This window comes from Prunus dulcis, chromosome 8 (genome assembly GCF_902201215.1).
Source record: "Prunus dulcis chromosome 8, ALMONDv2, whole genome shotgun sequence".
NCBI lineage: Eukaryota > Viridiplantae > Streptophyta > Magnoliopsida > Rosales > Rosaceae > Prunus > Prunus dulcis.
This window is the reverse complement of record NC_047657.1, coordinates 12063829-12084769: the sequence shown is the minus strand read 5'-3', so window position 1 is coordinate 12084769 and position 20941 is coordinate 12063829. Positions and strand designations below refer to the sequence as shown.

Sequence of the window (20941 nt, the reverse complement as noted above, 5' to 3'; positions counted from 1 at the left end):
TTGTTGTGTATGCTTTGTTCCCTGATGGATGCATATATGGAAAGTTTTTGCATATTGCTCCTGTTGGGATTGTATCTTTTCTACTTCTGGTGATGACAATTTGACAAATAGTAATGTTGTATTTTAATTACATCGTTCTACTTCATTTGAAAAGTTTTACATACAAGCTTGTAGCTTAGGTTATCAAAAATATTTATTTCTTAATCTCAAATAATCAAGAATATTTTTCTCTGAACCTCAAGTGATGAATAATATTTATCCCAGACAATGAAATTGTCTTAATAGAGTCAAAGTCATGGAATGGTATCCCTAGTCCAAGTAACTATAACTATTTCTAGAACAAGAAATTTCCAACAATACAACACACAGCGTGTGCCGTCTCCCATTACTAAACAAGTCTCTCTCCATTCTCTTCTCTCTCAAGCAGTTGCTGCTGAAGAACCAAAATCCCAGAAAATAAGAAGAAGAAAGAAAGTGAGAGAAAATGTGCTCTTCAGAAGCTGATTGCAGGCCTCTGGGCTTTCTGCTTGGCCTTCCTTTTGCTCTCCTCTCCCTCATCCTCTCCATCGTCGGCCTCGTTATCTGGATCGTCAGATTGTTGCTGACTTGCATATGCCCGTGCTGTTTGTGGGTGACGGTGGTCGTGGAGTTGGTCAAAGCCCAAATTCATGTCATGGAGTGGTTCACTTCTCAAATCCCCTGCTAATCTCATCTCATTCAGAGTGTTTAAATTTTATTCTTTTTATTTTTAGTTTAGTTTTTCACTGAGTTTGGTGTTTTATATTTATTTTAAAAAAAAAAAAAAAAAAAACCAACAACTATTTTCAAGAATTTTTTTTTTTTTTTTCCTCTTACCTTTTGTTGAAGGTTTGGATTTCTAAGGAAGCTAAGAAGGTATTGAGAGAGAGAGAGAGAGAGAGAGAGAGAGAGAGAGAGAGAGAGAGAGAGAGAGAGCTGAGAAAACAAAGATTGTAATAACAAAAATGCTTACTCTGCATAACCGTTGCAGCAGAGCCTATATGCCCTCATGACAATAGCATGTTCTCTTACATCAGCCGATTCAAAATCTAACCGTTTGTAAAAGTAAGCCAATGTGAATATGACACATGACAATACACAGCTTTTAGGACAGTTGGGAATAGAAACTGACTCAATCATTGCACCTGGCATATAAGCTCAAGGTACTCAGCTAACACAAGGATTAGAACAGATTAAATATAAGCTGACTTAGAGCTTACAAACTAATTTGAAATTAGCTAGGCAGTTTACATTTTAACACTCCCTTCTAAAGTGCTAGCTGATTTCACTCCAAGCATTCTCCTCAAATAGCCGAACCTGTCTTTGGGAAGTGCTTTGGTGAAGATATCAGCAATCTGCTCTTCTCCCTTGCAGTAGAGCAGTTCAATCACTTCTTCTTGTATTGCTTCTCTAATAAAATGAAACTTCCTTTTAATGTGCTTGCTCCATTGATGAAAAACTGGATTTTTTAGCCATTGCTATGGCTGAAGTGTTGTCACAAAATATAGTTGTTGCAGTGGTCTGTTCTTCCCCAAAATCTTCAAGAACAAACCTGAGCCAAATGGCTTGTGATGTAGCTTCTGCTGCACTCACATACTCTGCCTCTGCAGTAGAAAGTGCCACACTGTGTTGTTTGACTGATGCCCATGAAAAAACACCACTTCCAAATGAAAACGCATATCCAGAAGTGCTTTTCATATCTTCCTCATATCCACTCCAGCCACTGTCACAGTAACCTACTAAGAGTGCAGATTTTCCAGTCACATACTCAATTCCATAATCAATCGTGCCTTGTATGTACCTTAGAACCCTTTTAGCTGCCCCATAGTGCATCTTAGAAGGGTTGTGCATGAATCTTGCAAGCAGGCTGGCAGAGAACATGATATCTGGCCTGGTTGCAGTGAGATATAGCAGGCTACCTACAATTTTTCTGAACAAACTTTCATCTGCAGCTTCACTTCCATCCTCTCTTTTCAATTTATCAGTAGCCACTAATGGAGTGCTTACTGACTTGCAGTCTTTGAGTCCAAACTTATCCAAGAGAGTGAGTGCATACTTCTTTTGATGAATGAAGATGCTCCCTTCAGTTTGTGTTACTCCCATACCAAGAAAATGGTGGAGTAAACCCAAGTCAGACATCTCATACTTGCACATCATTTCAGCTTTGAATTCTTTCACCATTTCATCACTACTTCCTGTATGCACTAAGTCATCTACATAGATTGACACTATTAGTGTTCCCACACCTTCCTTGTTTCTCACATAGAGAGTTGCTTCACTTGGACTTTTGAGAAAACCACACTGATTCAAGTAGGTGTCGATTTCACTATACCAGGCCCTTGGAGCCTACTTCAACCCATAGAGAGCTTTTCTTAACCTATACACTTTATCCTCATCACCTTTAACCACAAAACCATCCGGTTGATCAACATAAACTTCTTCTTCAAGGACACCATTTAAGAAGGCTGATTTGACATCCAATTGCCATGGTTTCCAGCCTTTCAGTGCAACAAGAGCTATGAGGGTTCTAATGGTGTCTAACCTTGCCACCGGAGCAAAGGTTTCATTGAAATCAATCCCTGGTTTGTGTGTTTATCCCTTGGCAACAAGCCTTGCTTTATGTTTTTGAATGGAGCCATCAAGATTGAGCTTAGTTTTGAATATCCACTTCACTTCCACAATTGGTTTACTACTTGGCCTATCAACCATTTCTTATAATCCCATTTCTTATCCTTATCCTTGGACTTCCAGTTCTTCTTTGATTTATTAGTGCCAGGACTAGAACTTGACTGAGATCCTTTTGAGTTTATGCTCATGCTGCTGAAAGCTTACTCAGTAGTTCTTTCAGCATGTCTGTCAAGACGCTGAGCAAATCCTCTTAATGCTGCAATTACCTCCTGCACTTCAATGGTTTCAATGTCCCTAGTTTGCTCAATCACATAGTAGACCGGATCAAACTCCTTGGTTAAGCTTATTAGCAGTTTTTGAACTATCCTCCCTTTGGTCAGATCTTCCCCATATCCCTTCATCTTATTTACAAGCTCAAGTAGCCGAGTGATGTACCCAGACAAGATCTAATCATCCCTCATCCCGGTGTACTCGAAATCACGACGCAGACCCTGCAACTTGATGGATCTGAATTGCTTATCACCATGAAACTCCTGATGCAAAATATCCCAAGCACCTTTTGAGGTTTCTTCATTTGAGATTCTGGGGAAAATGTCATCTGAAACAGCACCTTGGATAATACCAAGGGCCTTAGCATCCTTCATTAACAAAGACACCTTCTCTGACTCTGATGACCCTTCTCCATCAACCTTTGAATCTGGAGCTTGAAGACCTTTCTCAACTAAATCCCAGATTCCATAAGATTTGAAAATTGTTCTCATTCGAATCTTCCAAAACTCATAGTTTTCCCCATTGAATATTGGAGCTCAAAGATCACTCCCTCCTGACCCAACCATCTGAGACCATAATCAATGAGCTGAGAGTCGAAAATTTCTCGTCGAATTTCCAGACTCAGCTCACACAGCTTCAACGCCCACTATCCAGATCCAACCTGCGCTCTTGATACCATGTTGAAGGTTTGGATTTCTAAGGGAGCTAAGAAGGTATTGAGAGAGAGAGAGAGAGAGAGAGAGAGAGAGAGAGAGAGAGAGAGAGAGAGAGAGAAAACAAAGATTGTAATAACAAAAATGCTTGCTCTGCATAACCGTTGCAGCAAAGCCTATATGCCCTCATGACAATAGCATGTTCTCTTACATCAGCCGATTCAAAATCTAACCGTTTGAAAAAGTAAGCCAATGTGAATATGACACATGGCAATACACAGCTTTTAGGACAGCTGGGAATAGAAACTGACACAAGCATTGCACCTGGCATATAAACTCAAGGTACTCAGCTAACACAAGGATTAGAACATATTAAATATAAGCTGACTTAGAGCTTACAAACTAATCTGAAATTAGCTAGGCAGTTTACATTTTAACACCTTTAACATTGAATTGAAATCAACCTGGAAACAACTGATTTTTTTTTTTTGGGTGAAACAACTAGATTTGCTAAAGCAAAATACAATGATCCCCATGATGCGATGTGCATATGCCTAGAGATTTGGGCTGCCTAGCTAAGAATAGGAGATAACTTCAAAGCCAGAATGTTCCTTGAAAGACTACATATATATCATGCACGTCTGCCCCTCTAATAAAAGAACAAAGATAATCTCGTTACCTTGTTTTATGTAGCCATCCCTATAGAGGGTTGTTAAAATACTTATATCAGGCACGTTTGCCCCTCTAAATTTAACTTGCTGCTATTTTGAGAGAAAATATAAAGGCCTATAATTTCTAACATTTTGGGGATATTTTTTTTTTTTTTGTCTTGTGATGAGTAAAAGGGGAAGATTCAAATTTGGTACTTCTTTCGAAAACTTCATTTTAAAAATGTACTTTAGTTCATTAATTGTAAATTGTAATATCAACGATTGGAACAATGAGAAATAAATTATGGAAGAATATGGTTAGTACAAGAATCGCATAAAAGTAATAAAAACAATGATAAACAAATTATTGAAGAAAATACAGTGGGCTTTAATTTAAATGTGGGGATGAGCTAAATTTATAATTTTGGGTAGATGGATGAGCTAAATTTTTGTGTTCTGAAATTTTAGCCCACATGTTAGGACGCACCTACCAACTTTTTCTTTCCAAAGCACGCACTTGGCAACCTTCATGTGATGTATTGGCTCTCACTTTGCATGGGGATGAGCTAAATTTATAATTTTGGGTAGATGGATTAGCTAAATTTTTGTGTTGTGAAATTTTAGCCCACATGTTAGGACGTACCTACCAACTTTTTCTTTCCAAAGCATGCACTTGGCGACCTTCATGTGATGTATTGGCTCTCACTTTGCATGGGAACAGTCAAAACTTAAAGTTAAACATGGCGCTCTTGTCGTTTGGTTCGGATGGGGGTATCTGCGCGCCGGCGCTCGAGACAAAGATATTCAACTTACCAAGAACAACCCAACGAATATGTGCGCAAAAATCTAAACACTTCGTGCATTAATTATTAGCCCATATATCTTTGTAGTGTCCAGGGGAAACCAATGGCAATGATGATCAGATTATACTGAAAAGCCTAGTCAGCATTTTCAAGTATAATATTCGTATTATATATACGTAAATATTTTTATACATGTATTTTTCTATACAATATACATATTATACATATATATATTTTTTATGTTTAATATATGTATTGTTTTATAAAATTTAATAATACATATAAAATTCACATATTATACATATTTTTCACATAATATTGAATAAAAATAATACATATTACAAATTTTAAATAAATTATATAGTGGCCAAACTTTTCATTTGTATTTTACATACGTATTATATTCATACTTTTTCTGTTCTGTATTTTACTAAGTATGCTCAAAAGCATTTACTTTATTTATTTATTTAAAACTTCTAGAGTAACCAGTCTCACCAAATATTTGAAGGGCTTTGATTACAACTAGCAATCCAAACACACAGCTGTACACTGAGAGAAACGTCCTTGAAACGTCTTGGGATAACAAATTTTCCCTAATGAATCGGGTATGAACAAAAAGAACAACCTTTACTTTTCGTAAATAAATAAAAAAAGGAACAACCTTTACTCACATACATCACCATATTCTTGGTGACAAGAAGCAAAGTCTAATTGAAGTATTGAACACTATTCCCATTCGTGCATTTTATTATTAACCTGTAAATTCTTTGAACAAGATTACGCTCAAAAGCAGAGGCGGATGTACATTGGGATAAGAAGGGTTGAATGATCATTGGTAGTGAGTTATTAACATTTTCATATTCATATGATAATTTGGATAAAACTTAATGATTAATTGAATTAATTAATGTGTGGATTTATGGAACGATTTCTTCTAATCTGGGTAATTCAAGTTCAAGACCAATTAAAGTAGATGAGATATTATTTACATTGAGAGGGATCTTTTTGCTTGTATTGATAACGAAACTATAATGCAATGTTTTCAAAAGATAAAAACTTATATTATTAATTTTGCTATGAATTATGAATTGAAATACTATCTTTCTATTTTTTTAGTATTATTTTCTTCGTATAAAAATTTCAGAACTTTTACACTGTGACTCCTTGTCCATAGAATCCTAGATCTGCCACTACTCAAAAGTCTTTAAAAAAAAAAAACTTGTAGAGCAACTAATCTTATCCCATCAAAGTGTTTAAAGGCTAAATACATAAAAATAAGCCTTAGTTATCCAGTATAACTAAGGCTTTTATTTTATTTTATTCCTAAGAAACTCTAAAATAGAATTATAGGGACAAGAGCAAGTTACATTGAAAAAATGAAACTTAGCAACTAAGGCTTATGTTTATTTTATTCTCATGTCAAGCAACTCTAAAATGAAATTATCGGGACAAGAGCAAGTTTGAGGGTTAAGAGTTTACATCGAAAAAATGAAACTTAGCACTACAGTAGAAATCAGCCCTTGGATTAGCTAGACTAGGCTAGGTTGGATTACAGCTAAATATCCATCCAAGAGAAAGTATGCAATCAAGAGAAAGTATGCAATCAAGAGAAAGTATGGATGTTGTCTCTAAAGTTGAAGGATTAGCGGAAGACTTAGAAATTTTATAGCACGCCAACAGGACTTACAAAAGCACTCCAACAACTCCCTTGTAAGACATCAATTTTGTATGAATAATTAATCCATCCAAGTGCGAAGACAATATCCATGTTCTTCTTTGATTTCACACGAAATCTAGCCATTTCTAAGCTAACCTAGTCTAGTCCTCCACACGTGGCCTAGCCTATACTTTTTCAATCAAGTTCTCAACCCAATAGATCTCAAGATAGAAAGCCACCAAAAACAGCCCAATCAAGATGATTTAGATATAAATGTTTTCTTTAGTTACATTGAGAGAAAGAAACCCCTTAGGGTTTCGAACCTGAGTCTCAAGCAGGGGAGAAGAGAGAGACCACCACTGTGGTACCTGCTCATTTCCAATGTTGAAAGGGGTAGCAATTTGATCTCCCATTTCCTCACTAATAAAAAAAAAAATTTAAAAATTTAAAAAATAAATAAAAGCCTCATCGATGCAGCAACTACGAATAAATAGGCTATGAAGAAGAAGATTTTGTAAATGGGCAAAAACAGTAACCTGAATCGTATGTTAGTTATTAGAGTTATTGAGTTTTGGGATTGATGGACAATTGTATGTTTGGTTACTGAGAAAATTGAAGAAAGTGAACAGAAATCCCACAAATAATAGCTTTATGTTGATTTAATCTCACTTTTTCTCTTTCATACCCAAAGTTTATTACCAAACAAATCTCATGAGTCATTACATTTACAATTGTCCTTATATTTACCTTCCTCTGTCAACTACCTTATGGCACAGGTCAGTATATTACAAGTATTCTTTATCTGTCATCTACCATGTTAAAGTGGTTTGCTTGTAAATGTGATTGAGATCATAAACCTATTATTAGTTGAGAGAAGAAGCAAAATGACCATGCTGGTTAGAGACAATATGAGTAGCATAGCAGTTATGATGTCGACGGAAAATACGCTTAAGCAAGAAGTAAACTACTATCCATCAGTGAGGTGCCTTAGATCCTAAGTAAATGTTAATACTTGGTCGTGAAACACAGCTACAGAGGGCAGATGACTGTATGGCGCTGGATTGATGGAAAATGCCATAGATTTGAGGTTTCTGGAAGTTCTGGTGAGGATGCACAAGTTCTGCAAGGTAACCAATCCAGCGTCGATCCTAGACTTCGTTTGGTCAATAGGTTAAGACTTCAGAGGTCTATTCAATCAAATTGGGATATGGGAAATTCTAGCATTCACAAGATTGATCACATAACTGGCATGTTATGTAGCTGCCGATCCGATTTTCAGAGAGGGATAGTACCATATCAAATGCTACGCACGATGTTTCTTTCAAACTTTATTCATAAAACCAACTCAATAGCTGCACAAATAATTTTGCCCAATTAAACTTACAAATGAAGATGACAATAAAATATCAGGTTACAATTTTGTATACTGTGCTGTCAAAATACAGCAGATCATCAGACATATATACATCTGTAAAATCTGAAGATTTAATCGCCATAAATCAATATTTAGGACAGTATATTATTCTTCAAATCTCATCAGATGCAGCTTGAGATCCACATCCTTGGCTTCTCAAGATACCTTTAAGGCAACACAAGATGTCAACTTCCAGAAACACCGGCAAGCGAAGATGGCAGCGCAGAGAAACACTATTTGCAGTTACACTACAAGGAAGACAGGACCTAATGCTTCTTCAGGTCCTTGTTTGCTTGTGCTTTGGTATGAAACTTATTTTATCTTCTCAAGAACGACTCAGTATCCGAGAATAGATTAAACTGCAACCATCTTTTAACTGAAACTGAAAAGTCCAATAATGAGTCATGAGTACACATAGTATACAAAAACAACAATCTGTACGGCCAATGTATTTCCCTTTCTCTTCCATGATGAAAAAAACCTTAAACATGCACACACACACACACATTACCTGAACTTGTAAGAAAGTAACTGCATGATAAATGAAGAATCTTCATAAAAAGGTTGGCTGGATTGTAAGAAAACATGGGCATGGAGTAATAAGGCTTATCTGCACAAGCCACCATAACACTGAAGTATTTTATCAGACAATAATCACAATCAAGGTGATTATGCACTTCGGCTTCATCAGTTACTCTGTCAACCAAAAAGATTGCAATCAGCTTGAACTTTTGCCATCATTTTTTGCTCCTTTTAATAAGAGAATGCTTGCCATTAGTTATCCCCCCTCTTACTCCACTATTTGAAAGGAGGCCGTCCTTGGCTATCATTAAGCACATTAAAAACTTCATCCATATTCCTTCTTTATGGTTGATGGCAACGAGTAGTTTTGCACATTCAGCATCAGAAAGCTGACAGTTTCTCAGTGTGTTCCCTATGACTTAACTCAATTCATTGTTCATCCCCTCTGTGAAAAGTGCTTTAACCAGCCCAATAACCATCACAGTATGCAGAACAAAACCAGAATGCAACATTTCTTTGTACAGGTTGTATGCCTTGATAACATTTCCACCCTTACAATGACCATGAATAATAACATGATAAACTGCTTCGTTACGTTTGTGTTTCCTCTCAATCATTGTCTCAAAAACTAGGTGTGCTTCTTTCATCAAACCCTTCATACATTATCCCTTTACTAAAGCAGCCGCACTCTTAAATTCACCATTAGTGCAGTTCTCTATTAGCGTAATATATGTGACATCATCAGGGAGAGACTCCTCATAGAACAAGTTGAGCAGAAGCCTCCTTGCTTCCCTCGTTTGAGCTTGTTAGTTAAGTCCATAAATGAGCACACTGTAGGTAACAACATCAGGTAGGAATCATTTTTGTATCATTTCATCATTCAAATGAGGAGACTTATTTAAATCCCCTTCCACACAGTAAGCATTGATCAATGTTGTGTATGTAAATTCATCAGGAGGCATACCCATACTCAACATTTCTTGGAATAGATCACAAGATTCACCTAGTCTTCTTTGCTGACAGACAACTTGAATGAGTGATGAATAGGTAACAGCATCAAGTGATACACCCTTATCCATCATCTCCAGCTTCATTCGAAATGCGCTCTCCAATTCTTGATGCCAACAAAACCCAGTTATAATAGTACTATAACTTGGTACATCAGGGGACAACCCTTTCCCTGTCATAACTTGTAGGATTCGAATGGCATCTTCCATCCTCCCCAATAAGCAGTATCAATTGATAAAGTGCATTGTAAAATCAAAGGTGATAATCCATTCCCAATCATTTAAGAACCCCTGTTGGTAGAAACCATCAATCAACGTAGTGTACATCCTCTCATTTGGACGAAGTCCTCTAACACGCATCTGATCGAAAAACTCCATTGCTCGATTGAAATTCTTAGGCTTACACATAGCATTAATGACATTGAATACATTGGGAGACAAGCGATTCCTCCGCATCTCCTCTTGCAGAACAAGTGCTTGGTGAACATTACCTTCCTTGCAATACCCACTAATAGTGTATTACAATTTACAAGTCACCTCATCAGGAACAAAACCTTTTCTTTTCATCTCCTAGAGAACCTGACTTGTCTCATTCATCCTCCCTTCTCAACACAACCCGTTGATTACCACATTATATGAAATCAAATTCAGCTCCAATCCCTTCAACGCCATCAATCTCAACAGTTCAAATGCCTGATCAATCCTATTCAATTTGCAATATGCATCAATCAGCGTATTATAAGTAACCACATTCGGCAAACATCCATTTCTTTCCATTCCACCAAAAAACTACAGCCCCATTTTAAAATTCCCCGCCCCGCTAAAACCCCTAATCAAAATATTGTAAGTAATGCACATTCGGGGATACCCCATTGCTAATCATCTCAGAAAACACCTCCTCAGCAAATTGAACAGACTCTTTTGACCTACTTATTGCATCTAAAATTGCATTATATGACAGTACACCAGGCATAAATCTATGAACTTTGGCTAAATTAACAATATTCGGAGCTTCATCAATTAAATTCAAGAGAGAGTAAGACTTCCCCACCAAGTCGAAAACCGCCGAGCTCGAATTGTAGATATGCAGGGAGTCACTGAGGCACTGAAAGACCAAATTACCTCTGTCGTCGATGGTGTTGACGGCAACGTCCTCGACGAGGGGTTGGGCGCTCTTGTAGAGCTTGAAGGGAGTGAGGATGTGGAGAGCAAGTCACTTGCATTGGAAGGTGAAGAAACCATGTTTCCGAGCCCAGCTGAGGAACTTTAGGGTTAGGGGCTGGTCGAATTGGGACTTGAGGAGCAAAANTCTTTTGGCTTCCCTTGACAACTTTGTAATAGGATTTCTATTGTTATTTATCAAGCTCAAGTTTAGATTGAGAATAGCTTCTCTAGGTGTTCTTAACTAACAACTATCATATGGAGGTTCATGCAAATTGGCAAAGGTAAATTGTGCATTGCATAACATTGCATTATACTGTTTTCATAAAATGATGACTAGTCATCTGTTTCTTGGATGACTAGTCATCCTTGCTCTCCAGCTTGATAACCAACTTTTTTGTCCTATTCCTTTTTCTCTCTCTGCTGCCACATGGGATTCTGACCTAAGGGAATTTTTTGGTCTGTATAGGCCTTGCAATTCCTCATTTGGCAGCCGTCACTTTTGGGGACAAGTTTTTGGAAAGTTTCATAGCAAACTTTCGCTTCTTCTTCCTCAAGAGTAACCTTCATATTTTTCATCTTTGAGTTTTCCAAATTGTTTCTTTTTGAAAACTGCATTTGAAATATGAAAACTTCATCTTGCTAGATCAAACACTCTATCATATACATCTAGGTCAGATTCAAGATTGATTTCTTCAAGAGTATGGTTTCTTGAAGAAATTGGTCATTTTCTCCATGAATCCAAATTTCATTTTTGTATGAGTTAGAGCTTGCAAGCTAGTGCCATGGGATGAAAGAGCTGGAGAAGGAGCTGCCATTGCCATGAAGAACTGAGCTTCAAGCTTTGCTAAGTTGGAGAAGAAGATTGCACAAAGGAGGTATAGCTCATCTTCCTAAATAGACCTAGGAATTTCTTGAGCTTGCTAGTGTTCTTTGTAAGAATCTTTTTTGCTTAGTGGATTGCCTGGTCGGTTGATGACCCCCAGTTTTTTCCCAATGGTGGGTTTCTGGGTGAACAATTTCTGGTTTCCATCTCTGTAAATTTTCTGGGTTTGTGTTCTTGATAGTTGACTAGTCATCTGAATTTGTGCGGTTGACTAGTCATCTTTTTCTGCTGTTTGGTGTTTGCTTGATTATGTTGTCTTCACACACTTTCACCATAGTTGTTGCTAGCACAAGGGATGCCTAGATTGATGGGTCCTTCTGAGTGCCTAGGTTGTCACTAGTAATACTCTAGGCCTGCAGGTACATCTTGGCATGCTCTGTGTATGTTATTGTTTGGTATAATTCATATCTAACAGTTGACTAGTCATAAGAGTATTTGTTCAAGGTCTAGAGTGTGTGAAGGTTGTTGCATTCTTGATTGAATATCTTTTAAATTTACCCCTCGTCACCTAAGTACCAATTTCAGTTTAGAGCTAAATATTTCTAATTGAGTCATGTCTAATTTGTTTTAGAGAAAATTTTAACTTAAATTCTAAGTTGTTTATTACAAATTCTATATATTATATATAATATAATAGAGGAGTGATAAAAAAAAATAGGGGGGCCAGGGCCACTCCAGGTCTAGGAGTGGCTCCGCCACTGAGTAAATGAGATATTGTTTACATTGAGAGGGAGTTTTTTTTGCTTGTATTGATAATAAAACTATAATGCAATGTTTTCAAAAGATAAAAACTCGTCATGGACAATTGTAACTTATATTATTGATTTTGCTATGAATTATGAATGGAAGTACTATCTTTTTATTTTTTTAGTATTATTTTCTTCGTAGAAAAATTTTGGAACTTTTACACTGTGATCCTTAGTCCATAGAATCCTAGATCTGCCACTGCTCAAAAGCCTTTAAAATAAATAAAAAAAACTTGTAGAGCAATAAATCTTATCCCACCAAAGTGCTTAAAGGCTAAATACATAAAAATAAGCCTTAGTTATCCAGTATAACTAAGGCTTTTATTTGATTTTATTCCTAAGCAACTCTAAAATAGAATTATAGGGACAAGAGCAAGTTACATTGAAAAAATGAAACTTAGCAACTAAGGCTTATTTTAATTTTATTCACATGTCATGCTAAGCAACTCTAAAATAAAATTATCGGGACAAGAGCAAGCTTGAGGGTTAGAGTTTACATCGAAAAAATGAAACTTAGCACTACAGTAGAAATCAGCCCTTGGATTAGCTAGACTAGGCTAGCTTGGATTATTGCTAAATATCCAATCAAGAGAAAGTATGGATGTTGCTCTTAAGTTGAAGGATGAGTGGGTGGGGATAACTTTAAGACATCAATTTTGTATGAATAATTAATCCATCCAAGTGCTTCTTTGATTTCACACGAAATCTAGCCATTTCTAAGCTAACTTAGTCTAATCCTCCACACGTGGCCTAGCCTATACTTTTTCAATCAAGTTCTCAACCCAATAGATCTCAAGATAGAAAGCCACCAAAAACAGCCCAATCAAGATGATTTAGATAAATGTTTTTTTAGTTACATTGAGAGAAAGAAACCCCTTAGGGTTTCGAACCTGAGTGTCAAGCAGGAGAGACCACTACTGTGGTACCTGCTCATTTCCAATGTTAAAAGGGGTAGCAATTTGATCTCCCAACTCCTCACTAATAAAAAAATTCAAAAATAAATTTAAAAAAATAAAAAAAATAAAAGCCTTATCGATGCAGCAAGTACGAATAAATAGGCTATGAAGAAGAAGATTTTGTAAATGGGCAGAAATAGCAACCTGAATCGTATGTATTTGTTAGTTATTAGAGTTATTGAGTTTTGGGATTGATGGACAATTGTATGTTTGGTTACTGAGAAAATTGAAGAAAGTGAACAGAAATCCCACAAATAATAGCTTTATGTTGATTTAATCTCACTTTTTCTCTTTCATACCCAAAGTTTATTACCAAACAAATCTCATGAGTCATTACATTTTCAATTGTCCTTATATTTACCTTCCTCTGTCAACTACCTTATGGCACAGGTCAGTATATTACAAGTATTCTTTATCTGTCATCTAACATGTTAAAGTGGTTTGCTTGTAAATGTGATTGAGATCATAAACCTATTATTAGTTGAGAGAAGAAGCAAAATGTCCATGCTGGTTAGAGACAATATGAGTTGCATAGCAGTTATGATGCCCACGGAAAATATTCTTAAGCAAGAAGTAAACTACTATCCATCAGTGAGGTGCCTTAGATCCTAAGTAAATTTTTATACTTGGTCGTGAAACACAGCTACAGAGGGCAGATGACTGTATGGCGCTGGATTGATGGAAAATGCCATAGATTTGAGGTTTCTGGAAGTTCTGGTGAGGATGCACAAGTTCTGCAAGGTAACCAATCCAGCGTCGATCCTAGACTTCGTTTGGTCAATAGGTTAAGACTTCAGAGGTCTATTCAATCAAATTGGGATATGGGAAATTCTAGCATTCACAAGATTGATCACATAACTGGCATGTTATGTAGCTGCCGATCCGATTTTCAGAGAGGGATAGTACCATATCAAATGCTACGCACGATGTTTCTTTCAAACTTTATTCATAAAACCAACTCAATAGCTGCACAAATAATTTTGCCCAATTAAACTTACAAATGAAGATGACAATAAAATATCAGGTTACAATTTTGTATACTGTGCTGTCAAAATACAGCAGATCATCAGACATATATACATCTGTAAAATCTGAAGATTTAATCGCCATAAATCAATATTTAGGACAGTATATTATTCTTCAAATCTCATCAGATGCAGCTTGAGATCCACATCCTTGGCTTCTCAAGATACCTTTAAGGCAACACAAGATGTCAACTTCCAGAAACACCGGCAAGCGAAGATGGCAGCGCAGAGAAACACTATTTGCAGTTACACTACAAGGAAGACAGGACCTAATGCTTCTTCAGGTCCTTGTTTGCTTGTGCTTTGGTATGAAACTTATTTTATCTTCTCAAGAACGACTCAGTATCCGAGAATAGATTAAACTGCAACCATCTTTTAACTGAAACTGAAAAGTCCAATAATGAGTCATGAGTACACATAGTATACAAAAACAACAATCTGTACGGCCAATGTATTTCCCTTTCTCTTCCATGATGAAAAAAACCTTAAACATGCACACACACACACACATTACCTGAACTTGTAAGAAAGTAACTGCATGATAAATGAAGAATCTTCATAAAAAGGTTGGCTGGATTGTAAGAAAACATGGGCATGGAGTAATAAGGCTTATCTGCACAAGCCACCATAACACTGAAGTATTTTATCAGACAATAATCACAATCAAGGTGATTATGCACTTCGGCTTCATCAGTTACTCTGTCAACCAAAAAGATTGCAATCAGCTTGAACTTTTGCCATCATTTTTTGCTCCTTTTAATAAGAGAATGCTTGCCATTAGTTATCCCCCTGCAGAAGCTCTTACTCCACTATTTGAAAGGAGGCCGTCCTTGGCTATCATTAAGCACATTAAAAACTTCATCCATATTCCTTCTTTATGGTTGATGGCAACGAGTAGTTTTGCACATTCAGCATCAGAAAGCTGACAGTTTCTCAGTGTGTTCCCTATGACTTAACTCAATTCATTGTTCATCCCCTCTGTGAAAAGTGCTTTAACCAGCCCAATAACCATCACAGTATGCGGAACAAAACCAGAATGCAACATTTCTTTGTACAGGTTGTATGCCTTGATAACATTTCCACCCTTACAATGACCATGAATAATAACATGATAAACTGCTTCGTTACGTTTGTGTTTCCTCTCAATCATTGTCTCAAAAACTAGGTGTGCTTCTTTCATCAAACCCTTCATACATTATCCCTTTACTAAAGCAGCCGCACTCTTAAATTCACCATTAGTGCAGTTCTCTATTAGCGTAATATATGTGACATCATCAGGGACAGACTCCTCATAGAACAAGTTGAGCAGAAGCCTCCTTGCTTCCCTCGTTTGAGCTTGTTAGTTAAGTCCATAAATGAGCACACTGTAGGTAACAACATCAGGTAGGAATCATTTTTGTATCATTTCATCATTCAAATGAGGAGACTTATTTAAATCCCCTTCCACACAGTAAGCATTGATCAATGTTGTGTATGTAAATTCATCAGGAGGCATACCCATACTCAACATTTCTTGGAATAGATCACAAGATTCACCCAGTCTTCTTTGCTGACAGACAACTTGAATGAGTGATGAATAGGTAACAGCATCAAGTGATACACCCTTATCCATCATCTCCAGCTTCATTACACCCTTATCCATCATCTCCAGCTTCATTCGAAATGCGCTCTCCAATTCTTGATGCCAACAAAACCCAGTTATAATAGTACTATAACTTGGTACATCAGGGGACAACCCTTTCCCTGTCATAACTTGTAGGATTCGAATGGCATCTTCCATCCTCCCCAATAAGCAGTATCAATTGATAAAGTGCATTGTAAAATCAAAGGTGATAATCCATTCCCAATCATTTAAGAACCCCTGTTGGTAGAAACCATCAATCAACGTAGTGTACATCCTCTCATTTGGACGAAGTCCTCTAACACGCATCTGATCGAAAAACTCCATTGCTCGATTGAAATTCTTAGGCTTACACATAGCATTAATGACATTGAATACATTGGGAGACAAGCGATCACTCCACATCTCCTCTTGCAGAACAAGTGCTTGGTGAACATTACCTTCCTTGCAATACCCACTAATAAGTGTATTACAATTTACAAGTCACCTCATCAGGAACAAAACCTTTTCTTTTCATCTCCTAGAGAACCTGACTTGTCTCATTCATCCTCCCTTCTCAACACAACCTGTTGATTACCACATTATATGAAATCAAATTCAGCTCCAATCCCTTCAACGCCATCAATCTCAACAGTTCAAATGCCTGATCAATCCTATTCAATTTGCAATATGCATCAATCAGCGTATTATAAGTAACCACATTCGGCAAACATCCATTTCTTTCCATTCCACCAAAAAACTACAGCCCCATTTTAAAATTCCCCGCCCCGCTAAAACCCCTAATCAAAATATTGTAAGTAATGCACATTCGGGGATACCCCATTGCTAATCATCTCAGAAAACACCTCCTCAGCAAATTGAACAGACTCTTTTGACCTACTTATTGCATCTAAAATTGCATTATATGACAGTACACCAGGCATAAATCTATGAACTTTGGCTAAATTAACAATATTCGGAGCTTCATCAATTAAATTCAAGAGAGAGTAAGACTTCCCCACCAAGTCGAAAACCGCCGAGCTCGAATTGTAGATATGCAGGGAGTCACTGAGGCACTGAAAGACCAAATTACCTCTGTCGTCGATGGTGTTGACGGCAACGTCCTCGGCGAGGTGTTGAGCGCTCTTGTAGAGCTTGAAGAGAGTGAGGATGTGGAGGGCGAGTCACTTGCATTGGAAGGTGAAGAAACCATGGTTCAAAGCCCAGCTGAGGAACTTTAGGGTTAGGGGCTGGTCGAATTGGGACTTGAGGAGCAAAAAGGAGGCTGCCTCAGGGGTAAAACAGGAAGAGAGAGAAGTGAGGTTGTGGGGATGGCGTTTGAGGTATGTGATTGCTCTTTCTGCGAACAGGGTGTCGGAGGGAGCACAGGGGAAGGAAGACGGCTTGTGAATATGAGGTTTCAGTAGGGGCATTTCCGGAATTGATGAAGTTAGAGGTTTATCAGAAGCACAGCGGGAAGTAGAACGGAGAAGACGAAAATTACAAGAGAGTCAAAGTAGGATGTTTTATTTATGAATAAAAATATATTTTTTCTTGTGGATCTTTCAATTTCAGGCCCCGCTTTGGTTCGGTTCCATGGGCTGAAACCAGCTGTGGACTTCGCTCAATCCCTGCAGCAGGGCTTGGACATTTAGAACCCTTGGGTCCATTAGAGATGTTTTTTCGCTTAAGTTGAAACGAAAAGCGAGAAAATGCTCGCCTCCTAGAAACTTCATGCTAATCATAATTTAATATGTGTGCATAAATATTTCTTATATTTGTAATGAAAGATTTCTGTAAATTGTGATTTACATAAAGAAAGAAAGTCTTCTTCAAATATAATCGTGATATATTGCTCCCTCTTTATGTGGATTAATATGTAAATTATGGTGTTCTCTCTCTCTCTCTTCTACGTGCTGATTATTTTAGATGTAAAAATACATGCTTGCTAGTCTTTCATTTATGTAACTTTCTCACATATTCTAATTAAGATGCTCTAAGGTTTTAATGAGAATAAAAGTGATGGTGATGGGCTTAGCTCGATCAATATGGAATTTTTTAGTGAAGTCATAAAAATCGAAAAAAAGTAGGTAAGCAAGTAGTCTTTGTATTTTTGCCTAATCATGTTGTGATTCAAACTTTTATTACCAGATTTATTTTGCTTTGATTTACTTCTTGCATGATGAGTTTCTCGGTTACCTATCAAACAGTCAAGGCAGTCCATTAGAAAGGTTGAAGGGCAAAAGGTCTTTTAAAAGTGAACATGCTTGATATCTATCAGAATTGTTGAGATTCAAAAAATGTCTCGATCATAAGTTTCACCAAGGAACAAAAAAGCAGTCCCTAGACTACATGTCATTTTGCCTTTTTCTTAGAAAAAGAGGGGAAAAAAGAAGAAGCAAATTTGTAGAAAGAAGAAACTAAAAAATTTGATTCATCTGCTGACGAGCAACTAGCTGATGAAGCAACACTCTTCTAATTCCTAGTATTAGTGTAGTGTGTGTGAGTTTAATATTCTATCGCCCTCTCAATAGGAAAGGTTTAAAAAAAAAAGGATGAAAAATATTTTGGGTTTTGAACAAACAATACATATTAAGAAGAAATCATACACACATATACATATACTAATTAAGAAAATATAAATTAATGATAATAAAATGCATCATCAAACTTAGGAAATGCATATGCTTGGAAAAAAAACTTAGGAAATGCATATGGCGGAGCTATAAAGAAGGCAACCATAGGCTGCACAGATTTGGGGGAGAAAAGCAATTTACTATATTATTATCTATTTCCAAATATAGCTCACTATGTATTTTTTTGAAAATAAGCAATAGCATATTATTGATAAACAAACAAAAATACAAAGTAATTATGTGCCGAATAATATGGATAAAACTTCTCCAGTCACCAAACACAACAACATGTTGAATTGATCTGGAGAGAATCACGCACAATGCAAATAATGACTATATCCCTGATTCAGCAATCAGAAGCACATGTACTCAGACTTATGATATATATTTGCCTCAAGTTGTGGACCCAATGAGGCGCAAGGAGGTGCAGACGCACCTCTCCTCGCCAAAAAATGAGTTGAAAATGCAGGAATTTGCCCATTTACTTGTGCCGACCAAGTGTTCGATTAAAAGCCTCAGAGAGGCGGTTTTGTTGCTACTGTGTGAGAACTTGAATATTTACCTTAGATTATTGAGCTTGATCTCACGATCATGTAGGAGAAATCGGTTCGTCAATTGAATCTATACAACCAAAGTTATAGAATTTAGAAGATTTTAAATTTTTTTCTCTTAAGTTGTAGACACCAGTCAAAGAAGAAGATGACTTGACTTGTTTGTAGTTAAAATCTTGTGCTTCTCAACTTGCATTCCATTTTAATATGGTCCACTATTAAGGTGCCATGTGTCAAATTTTAACTAGACTAACTTTAGAAATTGATTAAAAAAATCAGCGAAAAATACCCCAAACTCATAATCACATGTACTTTTATCTCATGATCTCCAAATCACTTGTACTTTGGGTTAGATTAATTCGTATTGATTTTGGTTAGATTAATCGTTGATTTCATATGAATTTTGATAGACTAATTGTGCAAATGACATGCATATTATTCATATTTGATATGAATTTTGGTAAATAATTGTGTAACATGAATTTTGTGCATATTAATTGATACAAAATAGACTATGGTCAATTAGTCTTAGACATAAAACTCTTATTTATTTTAATTATGAATAACCTTAGTATTGTTAAAATTGTGGTTATTATATATATATATATTTTATATTTTAGCCTTTTAACATTGCCCCTTTCCTAAAAAAATTCTGGATCTGCCGCGCAACTGCATAAACAGCAAATTCGTATTGAAAGCCAGAAAGCTAAAAATAAATAAAAATCATAAATAGAAAACAAATCACATTAAACTCCTAAAGCGTTTTTGAAAATTATTAGAATAAAATAAAACTAAGAAACAGGACCACCGCTCCACATCTTCTGGGCAATCCGTCCACTGATCTTAATCTCTTGAGATTAATTATGTTAAATTATATATTAGAAATTTAAAATAAACAATTTCATCTCTTGTTCTTACATATTTTGTGTAACTACATTCATTTTGTACATATTTGTAGGCGATGGATGCATGCTTTGTTTGTTTGATTTTAACATGTATTTGTCCTTGGTCAAACTCACGGGGGAAAAAAAAAAAAAGGTACTATTTTGGTTTACAAAATTATACTCAAATCTTCATCTTCAAAAACAAGAACTACACATGAACGAGAAAAAAAAAATGTATATTTTTAAGAGAGCCACTCCTATCTCGGACCATTATTGAAGCATTTTCCTTTTTAAATTGATCAAGAAGGAGAATTCGAACATATAAAACTTTCGTTTAATATCAGTAATAACTAATAATACTACAAGATCAAGTTGATCCATAAAAACATCTTCTGGCATCACAAAACGGATGTAATGCCATCGGCTGCACCCTCTTTCTTTCTTTTCTTTTAGTTTTTATTATTATTTATCTTTGATCTTATTTAAAAGAAAAAGGAGTATATATGTCTTGTTAATTCTTGGATGCATTTTTGTACTATCCAAAAGGAGTATCCAAATTGGCCGTACCGTAGCGTAGGGTCCTCCCTGAAAGCAAAGGTTCACATTTCTAAGTAATAATTAGGGCAATTGAACGAAGCATTAATTGTCATGAAAAGTATATATGCATGCTTGTTAAGTATAGTTGGACATGCATATGCACACTCTCTCACTCACTCCTCTTTAACCCTATTTGGTCGCTACCTGACTAATGTGCGTATGATAATACTTACAGGTTCCTATTTCAGACATAGCCATATGTTCTCGTGAAAATGGAGGCTGAACGAGAATGGATAAAGCTAGATGAGAATGTCGGCAGGAAACATGTCTGTATGTT

At 36.4% G+C, this 20941-nt stretch overlaps 2 protein-coding genes and 2 pseudogenes across 3 annotated transcripts; 1 reads left to right on the top strand and 3 right to left on the bottom strand.

The window, feature by feature from the left end:
• Positions 1 to 428: 428 nt before the first annotated feature.
• LOC117638896 (signaling peptide TAXIMIN 1-like) lies at positions 429 to 706 on the top strand. Its single transcript, XM_034374063.1, has one exon. The coding sequence runs from the start codon at positions 485 to 487 to the stop codon at positions 704 to 706; it is 222 nt and encodes a 73-aa protein (XP_034229954.1). The 5' UTR covers positions 429 to 484.
• Positions 707 to 1449: 743 nt separating this feature from the next.
• On the bottom strand, positions 1450 to 2199 carry LOC117638489 (uncharacterized mitochondrial protein AtMg00810-like). Its single transcript, XM_034373608.1, has one exon. The coding sequence runs from the start codon at positions 2197 to 2199 to the stop codon at positions 1450 to 1452; it is 750 nt and encodes a 249-aa protein (XP_034229499.1).
• A 6631-nt stretch (positions 2200 to 8830) lies between these two features.
• LOC117638488 lies at positions 8831 to 12224 on the bottom strand (annotated as a pseudogene).
• Positions 12225 to 14338: 2114 nt separating this feature from the next.
• Positions 14339 to 17475, bottom strand: LOC117637105 (annotated as a pseudogene). Its single transcript, XR_004587148.1, has one exon. The product of XR_004587148.1 is annotated as a pentatricopeptide repeat-containing protein At5g39710-like (transcript).
• Between the last annotated feature and the right edge of the window lie 3466 nt (positions 17476 to 20941).

Coding starts and splice junctions, on each gene's coding strand:
- LOC117638489 (XM_034373608.1), bottom strand. CDS start 2,199: ATGGTGAAAGAATTCAAAGCTGAAATGATGTGCAAGTATGAGATGTCT.
- LOC117638896 (XM_034374063.1), top strand. CDS start 485: ATGTGCTCTTCAGAAGCTGATTGCAGGCCTCTGGGCTTTCTGCTTGGC.